At 40.8% G+C, this 20,875-nt stretch overlaps 2 protein-coding genes across 3 annotated transcripts; both read right to left on the bottom strand.

Annotated features, from left to right (window-relative positions):
• Positions 1–5,163: 5,163 nt before the first annotated feature.
• Positions 5,164–5,757, bottom strand: KCNRG (potassium channel regulator). Its single transcript, XM_004577672.2, has one exon. It carries the CDS (start codon positions 5,728–5,730, stop codon positions 5,224–5,226), a length of 507 nt encoding a protein of 168 aa, XP_004577729.2. The 5' UTR covers positions 5,731–5,757; the 3' UTR covers positions 5,164–5,223.
• A 2,031-nt stretch (positions 5,758–7,788) lies between these two features.
• On the bottom strand, positions 7,789–20,167 carry TRIM13 (tripartite motif containing 13). Of its 2 annotated transcripts, none has more exons than XM_058670794.1 (3): positions 20,035–20,167; positions 19,008–19,134; positions 7,789–9,024 (listed from the first exon to the last, which is right to left on the bottom strand). In XM_058670794.1, the coding sequence occupies exon 3, from the start codon at positions 9,016–9,018 to the stop codon at positions 7,795–7,797; it is 1,224 nt and encodes a 407-aa protein (XP_058526777.1). In that variant the 5' UTR covers positions 9,019–9,024; positions 19,008–19,134; positions 20,035–20,167; the 3' UTR covers positions 7,789–7,794. The 2 variants fall into 2 exon arrangements, with proteins under 2 accessions (XP_058526777.1, XP_058526778.1); XM_058670795.1 differs by having other exon boundaries at positions 20,024–20,041.
• Between the last annotated feature and the right edge of the window lie 708 nt (positions 20,168–20,875).

Raw genomic sequence — 20,875 nt, 5'->3', positions numbered from 1 at the left:
AACTTGCAGTCACTTACAGAAATACAAGAGAAAGCAAAACAAACAGAAGTGGGAGAATACAGTAGGTCCAACTATTGATAGTACTATTAAGACTCACAAATCTTAACATGCCACTATGATGTTTATCAGATGGAGTGACAGGTATTTAGAATTTGTTAGAACAAGGTTTTCCATGTGGCTGAACAAGATAAGCTTATGTCATCTTTTTTTTTCCAGATTGTATTTAATTTGAAAGGCAGAGTTACACAAGGACTGTTAAGAGGGAGAGGTCTTCCATCCACTGATTTGCTTCACAAATGATCAGGGCTGTTCCAGGCCAAACCCAGGAGCTCAGAGCTGTTTCCAGTTCTCCTACATGGGTACCGGGGCCCAAGCATTTGGGCCATCTTCTACTGCTGTTCCAGGTACATTAGCAGGGAGCTGGACTGGAACTGGAACAGCTGGGACTTGAGCCAGCACCTTATGGGATGCTGGCACTAAAGCTTAACTTGCTGCACCATTGTGTCTGCCCCCACTTCCTTATCATTTAAAGTAAAATTTGCAAATGTATTCCACCAAAAAGTTAAGTGAAGTCCATATAAAAATGTTAGATTCTTTTTAAAAGTATTTATTTTTATCGGAAAAGCAGATTTACAGAGGGGAGATAAGATCCCCCATCTGTTGATTCATTCCCCAATTGGCTACAACAGCAGAGCTAAGCCAATCTGAAGCCAGAAACCAGCTTTCTCTGGGTCTCCCATGCGGGTGCAGAGTCCCAAGGTTTTGGGCCATCCTCTACTAGGAATCTGGATGGGAAGTAGGGCTGACAGGACATGAACTAGAGCCCATATGAGATCCTGGCACTTGCCTGGTGAGCATTTAGCCATTGAGCCAGGTCCCCAGAGTTCTTTTTTAAAGCAGACACAAGATTTTGTTTGCCTATGATGCATCAAACCCATTGTTTTAAAATTGCATTTGCCTGCCTCTCTTTCTAAAAGAAGACTCATGTATTTTTGCATGCCTTGGCATCCCAGCTAAGTATCCCATTCTTATTTTGGAGTGAACACAGAGTTTTACTGAGGTGATACTCACAGATGTTTTTCCAAACGAGATCATCTCTGAAATATTTACTAAAATGAGAAGATCTACTCTGAAACTATCCCTAATAGATTTATATAAGTTTGGTGGTCTGTCTCCTAAATCCATGTTCTGACTTGAGAAATTCTTTGAAAGGCTTCAATTATTTTCACTTAAGCCCACTGTCAGTGTTATGAATGATATTTGTGGAATGCTGTGTAGAGGGGCAGAAAAATAAAAGCAATTTGCTTCTATGCCAAAGAAAGGAAGGGAAAAAAGGCCACGTAGAAGAGGTCCAACCGAGTAGCCATCCATCTTTGCCATTACCACATCAACCTTAAAGGTTCACTGAGTGCCCACCCTCTGTCGAGCCAAGTATGGAGCACTGTGTTTTATGTTTTTTAATCCTCACATTTCCTATGATGGAGACAGTTTTATTTATCCCTGTGTGCTAGATGGAGTAGCTGAAGCTCAGAGATGTTAAATGATGCTCAGGTAACACAGATAGTAGGTGGATTATCTGGGATTTGGAACAAGCAGTCTGACATCCGAGCCCAAGTCTGAAAGCTGTGTTAGTATTCCCAGAGATGAAGGTAGAAGGGACCTGATTATCACCAAGTAGGTGGTGGTGACATAAGACCAGGCCATTCACCACACTTCGGTGCTGTTGGGACCTACTTGCCCAGAGGTGGCATGACAGGAGGCCAAAAAGACTGAGTAAAGATTTGACTAGATACATGAATCTTCCCAGCAAGAAAATGACAATTTCCTTCTCTTGAAGAAAAAAAGACAACTTCATGTGTTTTTCTGAGATTGCTCTGTCATGATGGTCATCTCAGGTTTTGGTGTTTTATTCATGGTGAATGCTTTAGGGCTTCTCACTCTTTGAAAGCTATAGCATTCACTTCTGTCTGCAGAGGATGCTGTTCTAGTGCTGACCAGGTGGAAGCCTTCTTTCAATACAGTGTCAATCAGTAAGCCGAGGACATTTGTTCCATTGGCCAATTTCCGATTGTCAGGTTTTATGGAAATATACCTGGACACATAAAAAAACAAATTATAAACTATCCCTTTAGTAATTTGCAAAACTACACAATTTGCTAATAATCAGTATTGACATTCAATTTTTTTTGTGATTTATTCCGAGTCAACCAACTTTTAAGTAAAATTTTGCAGATAAAAAATTTAAGATTTTATTGCTCACTTTTCACCTTCCAACTGTTCATTGTAAAAGATGTGGGGTCAAAGAGCCTCTGGAGTGGAAATGCAAAAATCTACTGCCCGGTAACTGCATAGAACCAACTGTCTGAACTTTCCAGTTTGGCTCTATGGTGGCGTTCATGGTATCAGCCTAATGCATCCACATAGATGTAGCTCTGCTAATTCCTCATTTACCATCATTGAATGTTTTTATCTGTGTCTACCCACTGTTTATGAAATTTGAAGACTAAACTTAGTTCTACGCAGAAACTGAGAACTATTTATAGTTAACAAAATAGGTAATAAAATGCTTAGGCATATCCCCAACCTCCTTTAAATGATCACAATTGAAATAGAGTATTCACTTAGAGTTCATAATTCTTGGCAAAGAAAAAATAATGAAATCTAAGAATTATCAAACTAAAATGCATCTCAATGATTTTATTATATTTGATAAGCAAATTTTTAACATCAATAAATCATCTCATCCAGTTCCAAACTCAGATCTTCATTATGTAGCCTAGAAACATTTGCTAAAGGGATAAAAAGTTAAGTAAAGCATGGAATAAAAGAAACTAACAAGAAATAAAAAGCCAAAACTTCCTTTTTAAAATTTTAAAGGAATTTTCTATTGAGTCAGTTTCCAAAAGAGATGTTAAATAGAATAAAGGCTACAAAAGAGACCCAAGAATCCTGTGACCATCCTTGCCAGTATTCTGTCACATCAATGGCCTTCTGAAAGAATCAAGCATTTCTAATCTTACGAACTTGAGAAATTGTAACTGAGCAACCCAGTAAGTTAGCAAACCTTACAGTGGTTCACATTGGTGGAACATACTGAATAAATGATATATATGCCAGACTAATGGGAGCCATTCAGGCTTCCTCCTCCACCTTTTATCTGAAAAGACAAATCCAGACCAAGAAATGAACAAAAAATATACAAGTTTGCTGACTAGAAAGATATGTATATACGCAAGTGGGCCTTTGAAAGCCAGATTTTTCATTCATCCACCAGAGATCACTATCATTAGTTTATTCAGACTATATATATGTGTGTGTGTCTTTACTTTGAAATTGGCATAATGTTTTTAAAATCACTCACTTATGGAGCAGAAAAAATTCTCAACTTCAAGAAACTTGAAAGAATACTGTTTGGTGATATAAACAACATTAATTTAAAAAATGGTATTTTGGTATTATCTACTGTTGAAATTTAAATATGCCATTCTCACTGTAAAAATACAGTAATATCCCTTTTTTTGTTTCTAAGCTTGTCAACTTTATAGTTTTCTGCACGTGTAGTTTGTAAAGAGCATTTATTATTCCTAAGGCATCTTCTCTTTATTTACCTATTTCTTCTTTAAGTCAAGGATATCATTTTCCTTTAGGTTTCTCTTTCAAAAGGGACACTTAAATCAATCATAATCATAATCATTTAAAATTTGAAGACCCCAAATAGATCATTTCTCTTGATTATTGAATGTCCTACCAACAGAAAAAAAAATCTGTACAGTGTTAATTTGAAATAAAAATGCAGTCTCAGACTTTCTTCACAACTAGCCCATTATTCTCAGTTTTATCATTCAGTGGTTTCCATTTGGTAATCAAGTGTTTCCTGATGGCTGCTCCTAAAATGTCCATCAGCCCTTACCACTACCACTACACACACACAGAGTGTATTTTCTTTTAATGTTACACATATAGGGTCCTGACCCCCCCACCAATGAAGACTTGGACATTGGTAAAATAATGGTAGAACATGGAGACATTTGGGGGTAGGGGACAGAATGTGACTGCAAAGTGAAAAAGCAGCCTTAGGATCCAGCCAAGAACAACAGAGAGAAAAATGTGAAAAATTAACTCAAGAACAACTAAGCCTAACTTACAGTCTACTCTGTTTTTGAGCTGTTCAAGCGCCAACAATGTAATAAGATATCAAATCTGCCAAGAAATGTATCTGCCTTTAAGGATGTTTAAAGACAGATGAAGTCGTAGTTTGTTTTTAAGATTTATTTTTATCTGAAAATCAGATTTAGAAGGAAGGGGAAACAAAGCTCTTCCATATGCTGCCTGTGCGCTGGTTCACTCCACAGTGGCTGCAACAGCAGGATCTAAGCCAGAATTGACGGGGGCTGAGCTAATCCAAAGCCAGGAACCACTTCCAGCTTCGGGTAACCTAGTGACTAAATCCTTGCCTTGCTTCTGCTGGGGTCCGTGATGGGCACCAGTTTATGTCCAGGCTGCTCCCATTCAGTTCCCTGCCTGTGGCCTGGGAAAGCAGCAGAGGACAGCCTAATGCCTCCTTGGGATCCTGTGCCTGTATGGGAGACCTGGAGGAGGCTCCTGGCTCCTGGATTCGGTTCAGCTCAGCTCCAGCCATTATGGCTGCTTGGAGAGTGATCCAGAGGATGGAAGATCTTTGTCTCCCTTTCTCTTCGTAAATCTGCCTTTCCAATAAAAAATATATATATCTTTTTAAAAAACGTTAAAGAACCAATAAAAACTATAGAAGAAAATCAGGAGAAAACAGCCTTTCTTATACGGAAGCCACTGAAATAATCTCTTGAAAAATAAGACCGTTTGCTTCTAAGCCAAATTCTTCAGTAGTGGGACTAAATTATAAAATTATCTCCTCCTATAAGAAGTAATCATAATCCCAATTTTTCCCTGTGTAGTTTGGTTATTCTTGTTGTCCCATATAATAAGTATGTCCATTTCCACTCTGAAAAGTATCCCTGTTTAGAAACCAGTTATTTGGTCATTCTACCCAACTCCACTGATTATCCTAAAGTATTATTTTAAAAAATCATTTTCTCCCAAGAAAAAAATTTCAGGAAAGAGGAACACTGAATTTTGAAGAGAAACTTCAGAAACTGATATATAAGAGAGATGCTTCGAAGTACAAAATACCTGACTGTAGTTTGGTTCTCAGTAGTGCTGTCGGAGCCGCACTGGAAAACCAAGTCATGGTAAGAAGTTCTCTGCGGAGGCAGCGGGAGGAGCGTAGGCTTCCGAGGGAAGTGCCAAAGGCTGCTCTACGTACACCGTAATCCTCCCAGAGAGCATTTCAATGGTTTTGCTGCAAGAGCCAAACACCCTGAAAAATGCTCGAGTGTTTTGGCTTAGGAAATGTACCTCCAGGACAGCAGGTCTTGTCTGTAGCAGATGTTGTTGGTTTAAGAGATCAACCAGAGAATCGAGTTCATAGAAAAGGGCCTCTCTCCGAAGCCTGAAGTAGTCTGAAAAGTCAGTGGGTAACAGAAGCTGGTGAGTCCTCAAAAAATCCAAGATGAAGCTAAATAAAACCCCATCTCTATCCACAAAAATCTGGCCACCAACCATCTTGAATTCTTGGTCTGTGCCATCTAACATCTGTGCCAATCGAGAAGCAGGAAACTGTTTTAGGGTAGAAAGCCTTGTAGTGAATATTTTCCCTCCCACGTTCAGAGTGACCAGTTCCTGACTGCTCATTCTTCCCCAGCATCAAACTAGCAGCTATGAACTGTAGGTGTAAAACTGAACAAACTGTAGACCAGCCTATAACTGGAAAAGTTGTGACTTACGTATAATTAAGAAATAGAAGGGAGGGGAAATAACAGAAACCAGACACCTAGATACCTGGATGACTGCTCTAAGGCAGAGTGTATCCATAGCTGTGTTAGCAAATTCAAGTTGCTTGGGAACTTGCAAGACACAATGAAAAAGCAACAGATGAAGAAATGAATTGCTTGAGGCAAACTGCCAACATGTCATATAATTCCCTTTCTTGTCTTCCATTTAAAACTTCTCCATGAAAACCTGCTCTAACTCTATATTTTTTTTAATTTTAAAGATTTATTTATTTTATTACAAAGTCAGATATACAGAGAGGAGGAGAGACAGAGAGGAAGATCTTCCGTCCAATGATTCACTCCCCAAGTGAACCGCAACGGTAGGTGCTGCGCCGATCCAAAGCCAGGAACCAGGAACCTCTTCCAGGTCTCCCACGCAGGTGCAGGGTCCCAAAGCTTTGGGCCGTCCTCGATTGCTTTCCCAGGCCACAAGCAGGGAGCTGGATGGGAAGTGGAGCTGCCAGGATTAGAACCGGCGCCCATATGGGATCCCGGGGCTTTCAAGGTGAGGACTTTAGCCGCTAGACCACGCCGCCGGGCCCTCTAACTCTATCCGGGCCCTCTAACTCTATATTTTCAAAAAAAATTGCTCGAAGTAAAAAAGTGTTTCCCTTCCCTAGACCTCTTATCTATCGGAGCCATCAAGGCAGAGGAAAGATGTAGAGACATTGTCTTCATTTCTTACCCCTTAGCTACTTAATGGCTGTTATGTGTTAGGAATAGGGTGGCTGCCTCTTCTCACAGCCAGAAGGAAATGATTTTCTTCTGTACATTATCTGCCACCGAATTAAAGGAGGACCAGGGTCAGACACGCTCTTTCTCCAAAATCCTATGGCATTTTTGTGGGTTTTCACACAGACTGGAGAGCAGTTCTCAGATAGTGACTTCTCTGAAAGTATTTTTATTCTGACTGTGGTAGGCATTTGTGTCTCATGTGAGTGATTCAGGCTGCCTTAATGTTCAGCTGTACTTTATTTTTAACCGATTGTCAAGTCTTAAAATGCTTAAAATTCTGTAAGTGGATTGGTTTGGTTTTGGAATTGCTCTGATACTTAGGAACAACATAGCACTGCACTGTCAATGAAAAGATGGCTTACTCATTTCTCACTTTTGCCATATGCTGCATTTTTTAAAATCTGTGCTTAATGCCACATACCGTGTCTGAAGTTCATCACCTTTAGTGAAGGTGTTACACAAATAAGAGGGCATGCTAAAATAGTCACCTTCCTGAAAAAATGTAAATTTGTCACAGGAAAATGCCAGTTTCTGTTTACAGAAGTTTTACATTTTGGTTAGATGGAAATCAACTCTCTAGAAAAGCAGGGAACCCATTCCAACTGCATTGTGTTTTCTTTCTAAAAGAATATTAACTATGCAAACAATTTGGTTTACAAATGGTATTTATTGCATGCTTGATGAACAATCACTGCATTCTGCTACCTTCCTTATCAGTACAAGAGTTCATTCACCTCCCATTTGTAATCACAGCATAAACAATACTGGGGGGCAAAAGCACTCTACAAAGGTTCAGGGCTATTTATCAAATTTTACTTTCATCCTTAAGCTAATTTAAACACATTATTTTTTTGTTTCAATTCTTATTTGAGAAAAAAAGTACACACTCGTAGCCACGGCAACTGGGGCTGAGCCAAGGCCAAATCAGGAGCAACAAACTAACCCAAACCTGGCATGGGGTGGCAGGAACCCAGCCACTTGAGCTACTGCCTTCCCCAACTCCACATCAGCAAGAAACTGGAGGCGGGGTATAAAACCAGGCACTCCAGTGTGGGACACATGCTAGGCCAAGTGCCACCCCAGAACATCACTTTCAAAGGAAATGTTTTTTGAGGAAAACATTTGACTAGAATTTTGACCAAAGCTGAATTACTATTCTAATAAAAGAACTGCATACATAAAACAGATTTTATAATAGTTTATATTTGCACACAAAATCTGCCACGTTGTTCAGCACCACCAAACTAAAATTCCTTAATTTTTCACTGATAATGAGAAACCCATCTGTCACCTGTTCCCAGTAAAAAAAGGACTGTTCTATAAAATTAGCTTTCATAGTAAGATAAGAAGTGAAGTTTGAAAGATGGTCTTGCCATACAGCTAATTCATCCATCAAAGACCATTCTAGGAATACGTTAGGACTGAAGAAAATGAGAAGGCCCAGCAAAACAACTACTCCAAGCATCTGATACAGGCGCCAGGGAACCTTGCTAATGAATGTGCCAGTGTCTTGAGGCAAAGAAAGTTTATCCACGTCTACTAGTTTGATGTCCTCCCACTGACTAGTATCAAAGTTCTTCATTAAAGGGCTTGTGGGCAAATTAGAGGGAGGTAAAGGAGTTTCCTTGATGACTTTGATTTTCTCCCTGAACTCCTGCATCTGTTGCAGAAATATGATGGGTTCCGACACATCTTTGAAAGCCTCAGCGATGTTAAAGGCCATCCGCTGTTCCTGTAAGATGGTGTTGAGTTTGTTGATCTCTGGATCATAGGCTTGCATCACTGCAAGTTTCATGGTCTCAAAGTCAGACAGAATTTCATTCTTCTTTTGATCCAGTGTGTGTTGTAACTTCTCAAAAAACTCCTTTACTTTATCTGAATCTTTAGTCAGTAACTGTAGGGATTTCCTCTTGCTAGTTTCCAAGGTGTCCAAGCGAGAAAGAGCATCTCCGCGCCGCCATGTCTCAAAGCTCTGGAAGAGGGACTCAAAGGCATTCCTCTCCTGAGCATAGGCGTCTTCAATAGAGCAGAAGACGTGCTTGGTGTGGTCACCCCGAGTAGCACAAACCCCACAAATGAGCTGCATGTCAGTCAGGCAGAAAATGTTCAGAGGCTGCCCCAGGTGTCCTTTGCACACTGGCATCTTGGGAGAGATCTTGATCTTGTTATACTTTTCCACAATACCCTTTAGGGAATAATTAACCTGCAGGCTGTTAACTCCAGAAGCTGAAGTTTCCTTACGGCAGGTAGGGCACTTGAAAGGCGATGGTCTCCACAACGAATTCCGCACATTCCCCTCTAACAGACCTTCCAGGCATTTCTTACAGAAGTTGTGTGAGCAAGGCAAAACTCGAGGATCATCGAACAGACTGCAACAAATTGGGCAAGTGAGGTCTTCCTCAAGCAGCTCCATGACATCCTGTTGTAGAGAAAGGCATACTTAGTTTTACTCCAGTCATCTCCTTCAAAGGATTCCATAATTAGAAAAAGTTATCTTCACATTAAAATGACCTTCCACTGGAATAACCAGCCACACAGAAATCAGTGAGAAATTTGGGAAGGGAATGCACACCAAAGCAGATTTAATCTGCGGGACTAGAACACACTCCTTATTAGTGGGGCGCCCTGTACACAAGGCCTTTGTGTGGGCTTTCCAACAACAGTCTTTGGCTGAGACAGGGTTAGGACAAGGACAACTGCAAGCTGAGCCAGGAGGACCCAACTGATTGTTTTAAAACAGAGAGCTGACTACTAGCTGTCAGAAACAAAGCTACTCAGTGTTTATAATAGAATGAGCTCTTTACTTTGAGCCCACAAACATAAAATGGTATGCTCTTTAAAAGAAAGCAGCACAGAAAGCAAGCCAAGCATGTACTCTCATGCAAACTTATACTAGGAATTGGCTTGGAAATAAAAAAATATGCCAAGATTACAAAGATTAAAATTAGAGGTAGAGTCATTCTTCCCTGGGGAATTGGGTCTTTGTCGTTTGTAAAGCACAAAGGCGCTAACCAACACCATCTTCTATTATCTAGAGTGTCAGTCCTCAAAGGGTGGCCAGAAATGTGCATGTCCCTCTTCCTTTTCATACTACTAAGATACTTGCTTTTTGCACTGTGTTGGCAGCAAAAGCAGTGGCAGGCTGGGCACTTTAACAGGAATCAGCCACAGTAAGCAACATCAAATTGTTCCCGCTAGTCACTGTTGGTACCACTACGCATTCCTGGTGGGGCAAGGGAGCCAGTGTGAGAATGTTCTTGATGGACCCGTAAAAAGTACTTGATTCTGTTAAATCTCCATCTGACATGCGCCTTGTCTTAATATTTGGACTGACAATTGAGAAGTACACACAAGAAAATTCCTGAATGAGCTGCAAGAGGAACAGCTGCTTTTTGCAATGCACACCATTTTTAAAAGAACAAATGCAACCATGGCTATTAAGACTAAACTACATGACAGACATTTTCTTGAAAACAAGCAAGATGAGCTTGTTACTTCATACAGAAGTAACTGTATTTCTTACTAATGAAAGGTTTTTATGTGAAAATTAGAATTTTGGAAATCATGTTTGCCACTTCTCAGCTTCCCAGCTTCCATTCATTAATTAAAGCCTTCTGATGAGATAAATACAGCATCCTGGAGGAAGGGGGAGGTATTACTTTCTGAAATATCTATTTGGAGATCTAAATGGCAAAGTGAACTAATATTATCTGAAGTCAGCAATACAAAATATTGCAATAAAAGATCAATTATAAGTAGAAGAGAGACCAGCAGGTTCATTAAGTAGATTTCAGATTCCAAACTGCAGCAAAGAAACTAACACTTGAATTTGGGAAGAGTATCTAAGATCCAAATTTACCTGAAAAGGGTATTCAAATAGCCTTCCCTTACCAACTTTGTATCTTTATATATATGTCAGGCTTGTCTCTATATATTTCAACCAAAATAATGTACTGCAGCAAATTCAAGGCAGAAGCAAACATTCCAGTTGTCTTCCATTAAATAAGCATTCATTAAAGATACCTATAAAAACACAAAGGAATGCCACTCTTCCCACAATTATGTTTTGGAAAATAAATTATTCACATGTAATGGGTTTTTCAATTATGAATGAATGACATTTTTTATAAATTCTCAGCTTTTACTCATACAGTGAATAGCTAGACAGTATACTCATAAATAAAACCTTTTAGTAGCCTCAGTTTTTAAGTGTAATTAAGAGTGGCCCAGGACCAAGTATTTGAGATCTTTGTTCTAGAGAATTCTGTTTTTTCCAGGAGTTGTAAGATAGACCTAGAAAGACAAATATCCCATATATTCTCTTGTCTATGGAATACAGAGAATAAAAATTGTGTGGATGTCATTATTAGTTGCTGCAAAGATATAGTGCTTCATTCTATTTTACATGACAATACATCCTTTCCCCTATCACTTTAGGATCACTGACATCCCACCATTTTGTGCTATCAATATTCCTATTTTCAAGAAAAACAGTATATCATATTTTAAGTGACATCTTAAAAATTTTAAGTAAAATATAATTTCTCATTGCAAGTTTATGATTTTAAAATGTACACTCATTCCTAAAACTGTTAAAACCACAAGCAGGGCTAGGAATTTCATTTGAATCATGGATATAAATGTGTACAAATCATATTGCCACCAAGTCCAAACAGGAATTACAGATCTAATGCATGTGACAATAGAAAACTAGTAAATTTTTAGCGGATTTCAGCAGTCATAATTGGAGCTACATCTAGAAAGTCTATAGTATTTAAAACATAAGCAGGCATTTAGCCTAGAAATTAAGACAACCACATCCCCCAGTAGAGTACCTAGGTGGGCTATCTAGCTCCAGCCCCTGACTCTAACTGCCTGCAAATGCCACCTCAAGGGGGCGCTGTGCCGACCAAGTCATGGGAGAACTGCATTGAGTTCCTGGCTCCCCATCTGTTTCTTGGTCCTTACAGGCCTCCGGGAGGAACCAACAGTGGTAGAGCATTCCTCCTCTTTGACTCTCTCACTAAACTTTTTTTTTTCCCTCAATAAACTTTTAAGTTAGGCAATGATTATACATTTATAATCATGAAACATCCATGATTTCAACGTTTTGGCCAATATAAACATGTTTTATTTCCATTTTCCATGAACTTTTTCCTTAAGTACCCTCATATGCATGCAGGACTAAAGATTATTCTATTTCAAAATTTTGTGTCATATATCATAAATGTGTCAAAATTTCTGTGATGTGGGCAATAACTTTTTTTCTTTCCATGTTTAAATTATTCTTTTATGATATAGTCCATAGGCTCTGGGATTTCCCTTACCACTCTCCAGATCCTCCGCCCCCACCAATGATTTCCCCTATATTACAACTACTATAGTATAGTTCTTTATAACCAGTCGTAAGTCCATCACTACAGAATGACAGAATTCAGCAACCTATTGTCAAGATATGTTGAACAGTTTAATTGGGAGTCCATCTTTGGTTTGGAAGTAGAGATGCATACTGCATTGTATCTTAATATCTGAATATGATAGTCTCCATTACAGTTACTATACATCCCCCTTAAATGAAAAGCCATAAAACAAAAATCAACAGGAAGAAATAGAAATGTACAATACCATGAAGTAACATGCTACTGAATGATTAATGTGTTGCTGAAGAAATGAAAAAAAAAATCAAGAACCTTGTTGAATAAAATGATGCTACTGTGTGACTATGAGTCAGAGTCAGTGAAGAATTTGAGAAAAACTGTGAAGAAATGAAAATATGAACAAAAACATAAAAATCCAGGAGATACTGTTTCCGCTGATCTTTGTTGGTGAGATGTTTCTCTTGTAAGCAACAAATAGATGGGTTTTGTTTTTTTTATCCAGTCTACTATGACTTTGATGAATTTAGGCCGTTTACATTCAGGGTTAATATGAATGGATGGTAATTTTGTCCTGTCATTTAGCAATGGGTCATTTGATTTAGTCTCCTGTTGTTATTTTACTGGGATTTTCTTCACATTTGCCTCTGGTTTTGGTGGGTGCTATTCCTTTTCCCTTTAAAGAGAATATCTTCTTTTTTTTTTTTTTAAGATTTATTTATTTTTAGAACCGGCGCCCATATGGGATCCTGGCGCGTTCAAGGCGACAACTTCAGCTGCTAGGCCACCACGCCGGCCCGAAGAGAATATCTTTAAGTATCCTTTGTAGGGCAGGTCTGGAAGAGGTATATCCTTTGAGCTTTTCTTTACTGTGGAAGAATTTTATTTCATTTTCAAAGACAAAGGAAAGCTTTGCTGGATATGTTATCCTGGGCCGAAAATTTTTCCTTTTTGAATCTAGAATATGTTGCTCCATTCTCTTCTAGCCCGTAGAATTCCCTGTGAGAGGTTTCCTGTGAGTCTGATTGCCATTCTTCTATAGGTCAACTGATTTTTTTCACGAGCACATTTAAGGATCTTTTCCTTATGTTCAACTGAAGAAAGCTTGGTTATCATGTGTCACGGTGAAGATCACTTTTGGTCAACCCTGTTGGGAGTTCTGTGCCCCTCCTGTATTCTGTTTCCCAATTATTTTTCCAGATTAGGGAAGTTTTCCTTTATTATTTCATTAAACACCAGCTTATCTTTCTGTGCCTTCTTGAACTCCTATATTTTATATTTGGCCTTTTAATAGTGTCCCTTATTTCTTGAATATTTTCCTTAGTTTGACTTAGTTCCTCTTCCAGCTTTTTGATTGTTTCCCCACTGTGGCAAGAATATCTTCCAATTCTGACATTCTTTCTTCTGCCTCATTCATTCCATTATTGAAGTTTCCACTGAATTTTTTTTTTAAAGCTTTATTTATTTTATTACAAAGTCAGATATACAGAGAGGAGGAGAGACAGAGAGGAAGATCTTCCGTCTGATGATTAACTGTCCAAGTGAGCCGCAACGGCCGGTGCTGCGCTGATCCGATGCCGGGAACCTGGAACCTCTTCTGGGTCTCCCACGTGGGTGCAGGGTCCCAAGGCTTTGGGCCGTCCTCAACTGCTTTCCCAGGCCACAAGCAGGGAGCTGGATGGGAAGTGGAGCTGCCGGGATTAGAACCGGCGCCCATATGGGATCCCGGAGCATTCAAGGCGAGGACTTTAGCCGCTAGGCCACGGCGCCGGGCCCTCCACTGAATTTTTAATTTGCTCCTTGTGTCCTTCATTTTTCTAATAATTCTGCGTGATTTTGTTTCAGTGTTGCTATATCCTGAAATTCCTGCATTCCTTAAATTCCTGAATCTGCTTCTAGGTGTTAAGAAGCTTTATAACCATTTTTTAGGTTCTTTCTCCCCCATTTCCTTGATTCCATTTCCTCAGTTAACTCAGGCTGGAAGAGGCTTTTACTCCTTTGCAGGGCAATAAATTTTGAAAAGCACAGGGAAAGGCATGGCTTTGCCAGTTGAGATTAGTGTGTTCTCTAAATCACTGTGCAGCTGCACAACATTCTCTTCCAAAAATAATGAAAGTAAACTTCAGGTGATCTTCCAAGTCTGTTTCCAAATTTTATCACGGCCATGGCTCTATCATCTATCACCTAAGAATTCTCCACAAAAGCTAGATTTTTGTGTAGGCAGTGAAACAGATAACTGGTATGGTTAACACTTGATAAAGTAAACCCATTCTACTATCACTGCAAGCTTATTATCTCCAGTGAATCTTAAGCATATTACATGAGTAAGAGGAAAACAAACCATGCACAAAGTAATTGAGATGAGAAGAGAAAGGGTAAATGAGGCAAAGAAACACAGAAGAAAACAGGATACTGTAGGGACTGACAAGAATTTTAAGGCATCAAGTATGATCAAAGCGAAAAGGAAAATGTCACATGCAGAAAATTTATGAGTAATAAATAACCATCTCAAAGTCATAACCAACTGACAGCTCTTAACATGAGCTAGAGGAGAAAATAATCCTTGGAATTTTTTAAAACTGCACCAAAAATAATAGATCTTCTTCCATTTTTAAAAAATATTTTATTTTTTCCACTATTTTCTTTTCTCTTTCCCTACTTCTTTATACTTAAAAACTTAGCCTAGGACAGAACTATGTGACCACTTCCACAGCTAAGCCAACTCCTTTTTAGAGATCTGAGATATGGCAGGCTTCTATTGCCTCCAGTCTTAAAGAAAAGGTTTTTGAATTTCATGAAGGAAGGGTACTCTTCATTGAAATGAAGTTTCTTCAAATGTATCTAATGCAAAATTTAAAAATCAGCAGTTGACCCTTTAATGTAAATTAAAGCATACATCTCTTCAAGGGGCTAATTTTTAGCTAATACAGGAATCTAGAAATGGCATCTAAACAAAATTACTGCTCACTATTACCAGTTCAATGATAGCTTCTTCAAATGAGAATTAAAATACAACCACCAAAATACCACTATTATAATAGCCCTTTAAAAGAAAAAAATCACTTCTTGTGGGTACCCTCACCTTATGGTGAGTAGTACACTATACTGTTTTAGAATGAAGTCCTCCTTCTTGAAGCTAAGTAAGAAAGTCTAAGTAGAGGAGGTAAGAATGTTTTATTATAGTAGCCTGAATTTTCTGTGTTTCACTATCTTCATAATAAAAAGTTGTGGAGAAAACAAGAGCGGGGCCAATTTTAAGGAAGCTGTACTGAGTTTAAGAAGTAAAACTTCAGAGAGAGGCATTTTTTCTGCCCCCCACTGCAGTGCTGGGGTCCAACGCCAGCTCCTGTGATCAGATCCTGGGAGGCAAACAATGACTGCTCAAGTGACAGGGTTCTTGCTGCCCACATGGGAGACCTGGATGGGGTTCCTGGCCACCGGCTTCAACCACTGGCACGGCCAGACGTTTGGGGTAATGTAGGCCAGGAGGTAGCAACACTCTCCATCTCTCAAATCAATACTTTTTTAAAAGTTAAACTTCAACACTGGCCAAATATGATAAGCTTCACCAGGAGCTTGTTCAGCTATGGTTATGTTTTATCTTTCTTAAGGAAAAGCTGATATAGTAGATATACTATGTAATAGGGTGTGTGTGTATAATCTATTCCCAGAACTCTCTGAATCCAGGCCAGAAAGGAGATGGCCACGCTTGTCTGGCTCTCTTTGTGACTTTTAACAAAGTTATATTATAGCTCCTTCCTTATGTTTGTTTTGAAAGTTATATATGAAAAATTATTTACAAAGTTTTTAAGTACTTTGTATCAGTTTTATACTTCATTGCAGCTCTCAAAGACTCTCCCTGACTTAAATGATCAACATAGAATAAAGATTAAAGAGATAAAATTTCAGATATATCTGTCCACAAAAATATATGAAAACGAATACTTGTTTGTCACTTGGTACCTAAAATAGCTTCTCTAATTGTTGCATGGCTTTTGGCAAACATAAAAAAGTCCATATAAAAGAATTACATAGCTTACTTTTCTAACATTATCCTAGAAGGAACAGTTAAAATTTTGCCCAAAATATTTCTAGCAGGGTTCCTAATAAGTGGGCAATATACATCCAGTGCAGTCTGGAGGGCTTGCATATTCCTAAAGGTTTGTTGAACTCAAGGTGACATTCTTAAAAAACAAGAGATTGGGTCATGACCTTCAGAGGTGAGATCACGCCGGGAAAAAAAAAAAAACAAAAATCCAGCATTATTCCCTGTCTTTCCGTAGCATGACTACGGGACCTTTGCGCTTTCCTCATGCATTTATCGTTTGATTTCCCCATCCTGCAGCAACGGGCACAATCTTGATTTCTTCCCATTCTTTCCTGATCCCGGGCCTTCCCTCTTTCACCTTATTTAACCTGTTATCTTCCTTTCCTTTTTCCTCCTGCATCACTTGGTCATTAACAATTCATGTGCATCTGCAACTCTTTCAGTAGTTTTACGGTATCAGACTGACCTGTTATTTCTATACCATTTGTGTACAACTACTATGAAATCTAAGTGTACCCCAATTGATGTTCAAAATTCAGGTAAAGGAGTTTGAATAAATAATATCTGGATTTGAGGAAAACATACATAGTTAATGCAGACTTAAATTCAACTCAACGATTTTTCAGCTTGATATAAAAGCAATGCTCATTCAGTACAAACTGTAATTTGAATTTTTGTTCTTTCCTAAAGGAGCATAGTGCAGGGTAACAGTGCCAGCCACAGCTGACTAACAACCAGTACTGAAATGTACGGTGTACTGTGTTCCATACACTGTGACATTCAAAGCTGTACTTTGATAATAAGTACATAAGATAATAAGCAGGCTTAATGTTTAGATGATTTTGCCTTGCTGCAGGGCAACCAAAGTACTCTGATAAGCACTCAGTTAAGGGAGGCAAGGCTACGCTAAACTGTTTGATAGCCCTGGTGTGTTAAACCGCTTTTAGCTAAGATTATCTCAACTTAGGATCTGTTTATTGGGACATAGCCCCATCCTAAGTTCAGTTATGTGTGATGCACATTTAAAATTTTGCTTAAAGAGGCTAGCCCAATAATTCCAATGGCCAATCCTCCACTTCCAAGCCTTGGCATCCCAAATGAATAACAGTTCATAGTCTTGCTACTCTGCTTCCCACCTAGCTCCCTGCGTGTAGCTTGGGAAAGTAGCAGAGGATAGCCCAAAGCCTTGGGACTCTTACCCATACAGGAAGCTTCTGGCTTAGGATTGGCTCAGCTCAGGCACTGAGGCCATTTGGGGACTGAACCAGTGGATAGAAGATCTTTCTCTGTTTTTCCTTCTCTCTGTAAATCTGCCTTTTCAATGAAGATAAATAAATCTTTAATGAAAAAAAAAACTTAAATTTTTGTGTGTGTGTTTAGAGGATTGTTCCTATGTAACTATCCTCACTATGGGGAGACTATCCATTTAACTTATTTTGTATTTTCTTAAAACTGTAGGATTTATGTGGGGTCCACACAGTGGCCTAGCAGGCTAATGTTCCACCTATGGTGGCCAGCATACATAAGGGCCTTGGCTTGAGTTCCAGCTCCTTGTTTGTGGCCTGGGAAAGCAGCAGAGGATTGGATCTGCACCCACATGGCAGACCTAGGAGAGACTCCTTGCTCCTGGTTTCAGACTGGCCCAGCTCTGGCCACTGTGGCTATTTGGGAAGTAAACCAGCAGATGATAGGCTTCTGTCTCTCCTCTATTAACTCTGCCATTCCAATGAAAAATAAAATCTCAAAAAATTATGATTATAGAAAATACAAGGAAAATTCACTATCACATCAACAAAGAGTAACCATTATAAATTATTTTGGCATATTTATTTTAATCATGCCTATGTGACACATATTTTAAAAACTGCATACTACAATTTTTTAAATTTATTTGATCACGTACTTTTCCCTCATCACGACTCTTCCTAACATGACAGTCTAGCCATGGACAAGCTTTCTTATTGCTTGTTTGAGGGGAGTGTTATAATATTTTAGTGAACATCTTACAGAAGAGTTTTGGTCAACAGCTCTTGGACAATTTTGTTAGGAATATTGCTTAGTTCATAGATTTTTGAAGTATTTTTTTTTTAATTGGAAAGGCAAGTTAATAAATGGAGAGCCAGAGAGATCTTCCAATCACTGGTTCACTCCCCAAATGGCCACAACAGCCAGAGCTAGGTGTGTCTGGAGCCAGGATCCTCCCCCAGGACCAAGGCTTTGGGCCATTCTCTGCTGCTCTCTTGGCCACAAGCAGGGGGCTGGATGTGAAGTGGAGCAGCCACAACTAGAACTGGTGCCCCTACGGAATGCCAGTACTGTATGCAGAAGATTAGCCTCAAATGCCACCATGCCAGCCCCCAAATAAGGGCATTTCTAAGGTTCTTTAAAAAGTTGCCAAGTTTTCCTCTAAGAAGGCATCTACCATTGAATGGACAATGGCCAAGGTTGTTATGTGAGTGCTCCACCTCTTCAGTTCTTGACCTTACAAGTGAACTATGACACTTTTATGGACCTTAGCTAAAACAGAACCACTAAAGAAACACACACCTGTTAGCATACCTACCCTGAGTTTAACCTATCAGTTAAAGCAGTTGACATTAGGGTTAACATCTGTGTGTTAATACATTCACTGATACTAGACCTTAATAAAAGTAATTGAGATAGAAATAAAATAATAATACTGAGTTTAAAGATCATCTAGGTAAACATTTCCTAAGAAAAAGGGCTGAGTGCCTACCCTAGTTGTCCAAATGGAAACTTCTCAACAGTACATGAGGCACAGAGCCTGAATTTTCCAATTCTTACACATTAACACTACCCAGCACCCTCATTTGTAAAAGGAAGTTTAACCATAGGCTTTGTAAAATGCTACCGTTTTTACTTTCTTGGGGTATCTGATCAAAGGCTTTGGGAGCTGGAGGGCCAGGGACCCACCATGACCTCACAGAATGAACAGCCAGGAGCTAAGGAAGGACTTACCAGGGAGTCTTTGTAAATTAGCCGGTACCAAAGACAGTGGTGTTTCTGAGAAAGAAACAACTACTGGTTGTGTAAGAGGTACGACCAGTTAATCAACAGCTCCATCAAGTTCTACCGGAGGGATTGCCTGTATATAAAGAAATTCGGCTTGAACAATGCCCAATATAAGTCGAAAGCCACAAACCACCTAGGCCCTGATCCTCCAGTCCAGCTGCTCAACAACTCACCAGGCTGTGGGAGACGCGAGACGCTGCCAAGGCTCTCTCCCTTTGCAATATAAATATAAACCTTTGGACCTAAGACATTTTCTTAAATTACCATATGAAGAGTTACCAGGGGTGGAGTCTGAGTTTTGATAAATTATGAAAACAAAAACCAACAAGTGAAATAAATGGCTAGGAAGATAAATATTCTATACATGTTTTATTTCGAGACCTTCTGAGCCTAATGAAATGAGGTGGCTCAAAAACAAAATGTGGACATAATGTAGCGAACATGATCGTGATTTACCTCCGTCCGCTGCAAGCAGGTGTTCCAAGAGCTGTTACTAATTCCCATGACAAAACAACCAGGGCCTCCCTATTATCCTCTCATGCCCCCCTACCCTGCCAGGTTGCACTTTGACTGACAAACTAGAGGCCACTGCAAAGAAAGGCCACGTGTTTATTTGCGCAGAATCACCCCCACCGACACGGCTGTACCCTTTGTACTCGAGCGCTCCGCGGCGAGGGCGCCCTCCCCCGGCGCCTTGCAGCCAGCCCAGGCTCAGGGCCGGGCCAGGGGCTCCCCAACCTCACTCACCGCTTCTCTTCCAGACGGTATGGATGCGCAGGTGGCAGGGCCAGGCGTGCGGCCCACCACACCCCGCTCTCCCTTCGCATTGCTGCCACACCCGCAGCTTCCTCCGGGTGGCAGCTCTGCCAGCCCTGCCCCTCCGCTCCCACTGGGCAGGTCTCCGCCCTGGCAGCAGGCTTGAGGGTAACCCCCTTCTCCGAGAGGAGGAGGGTGGCGGGTACTTATCTCGGACCTCTGGCGATGCGTGGCAACCCGTCCTCCTGCACAGGGGGGAACCGCACGACACGCGTCGGGCACGCTGTGAAATGGACTCGCGGCAGCGGCCGGCCCCACCCGGGCGCCCAGGGCCCCGCCTCCGGGCCACCGGCCGGGTCCCGCCTCCCGCCGAGCCCTCCCGAGGGACCGGCGGCCGGGCGGGCGTCCTTCCGGTGTCTCCAACCGCCGGGGGCAACCGTCCTGCCCGCCGAGGCTGGGGGGAAGGCCCGGGCTGCCCGCCGCGGAAGCTCCTCCGCCGCGCTCCTCCCCGCAGCCGGGAGCGGCGCTGGCGAGCCCGGCCACCGGACGCCGACGTCTCCCCGCTCAGCAGACACGCAAGGCTAAGGTTGGGTTTGGATTGTTGTACTTTTTTTTTTGTTCGTTGCATTTTTTTGGAACAAAAAAAAAAGCCCAACCCTTCACACCACTTCCCCCGCATCCGTGAGGAGCAGAAGCGTGGCCCCAGCGGTCCGGGGAGCGGAGCTTGCCACTGCAGCTGCGCGGCGACCTAAGTTCACCGTCCTTCCTCAGCCCTAGCTTTGCACCTGCCACTCTGGAGCACTGGGCAGGACACAAGCAACTTACTTCTATTCAAAAATCCTTTTTAGGAAAATAGAATACTGCTTTTTTTCCTTTGGCGGGAACAGTTGTAAAACTGACCTTACATGGTCCACCACTAATAATGCCTCTTTTTCCTGACGCCCACCCCCCTCCCCCGCCCCGTCAAATGCATAGAGCACTTACCAGAGAGCAGGCGCAGGAGGATGCTGGAATGGCTTCTCTCCAAAAGACCCAGTCGACCGGGTGTGTTCTCAGGA

Source organism: Ochotona princeps, chromosome 12 (assembly GCF_030435755.1).
Source record: "Ochotona princeps isolate mOchPri1 chromosome 12, mOchPri1.hap1, whole genome shotgun sequence".
NCBI lineage: Eukaryota > Metazoa > Chordata > Mammalia > Lagomorpha > Ochotonidae > Ochotona > Ochotona princeps.
The sequence above is the reverse complement of the archived record's forward strand: the minus strand, read 5'-3'. Positions and strand labels throughout refer to the sequence as shown.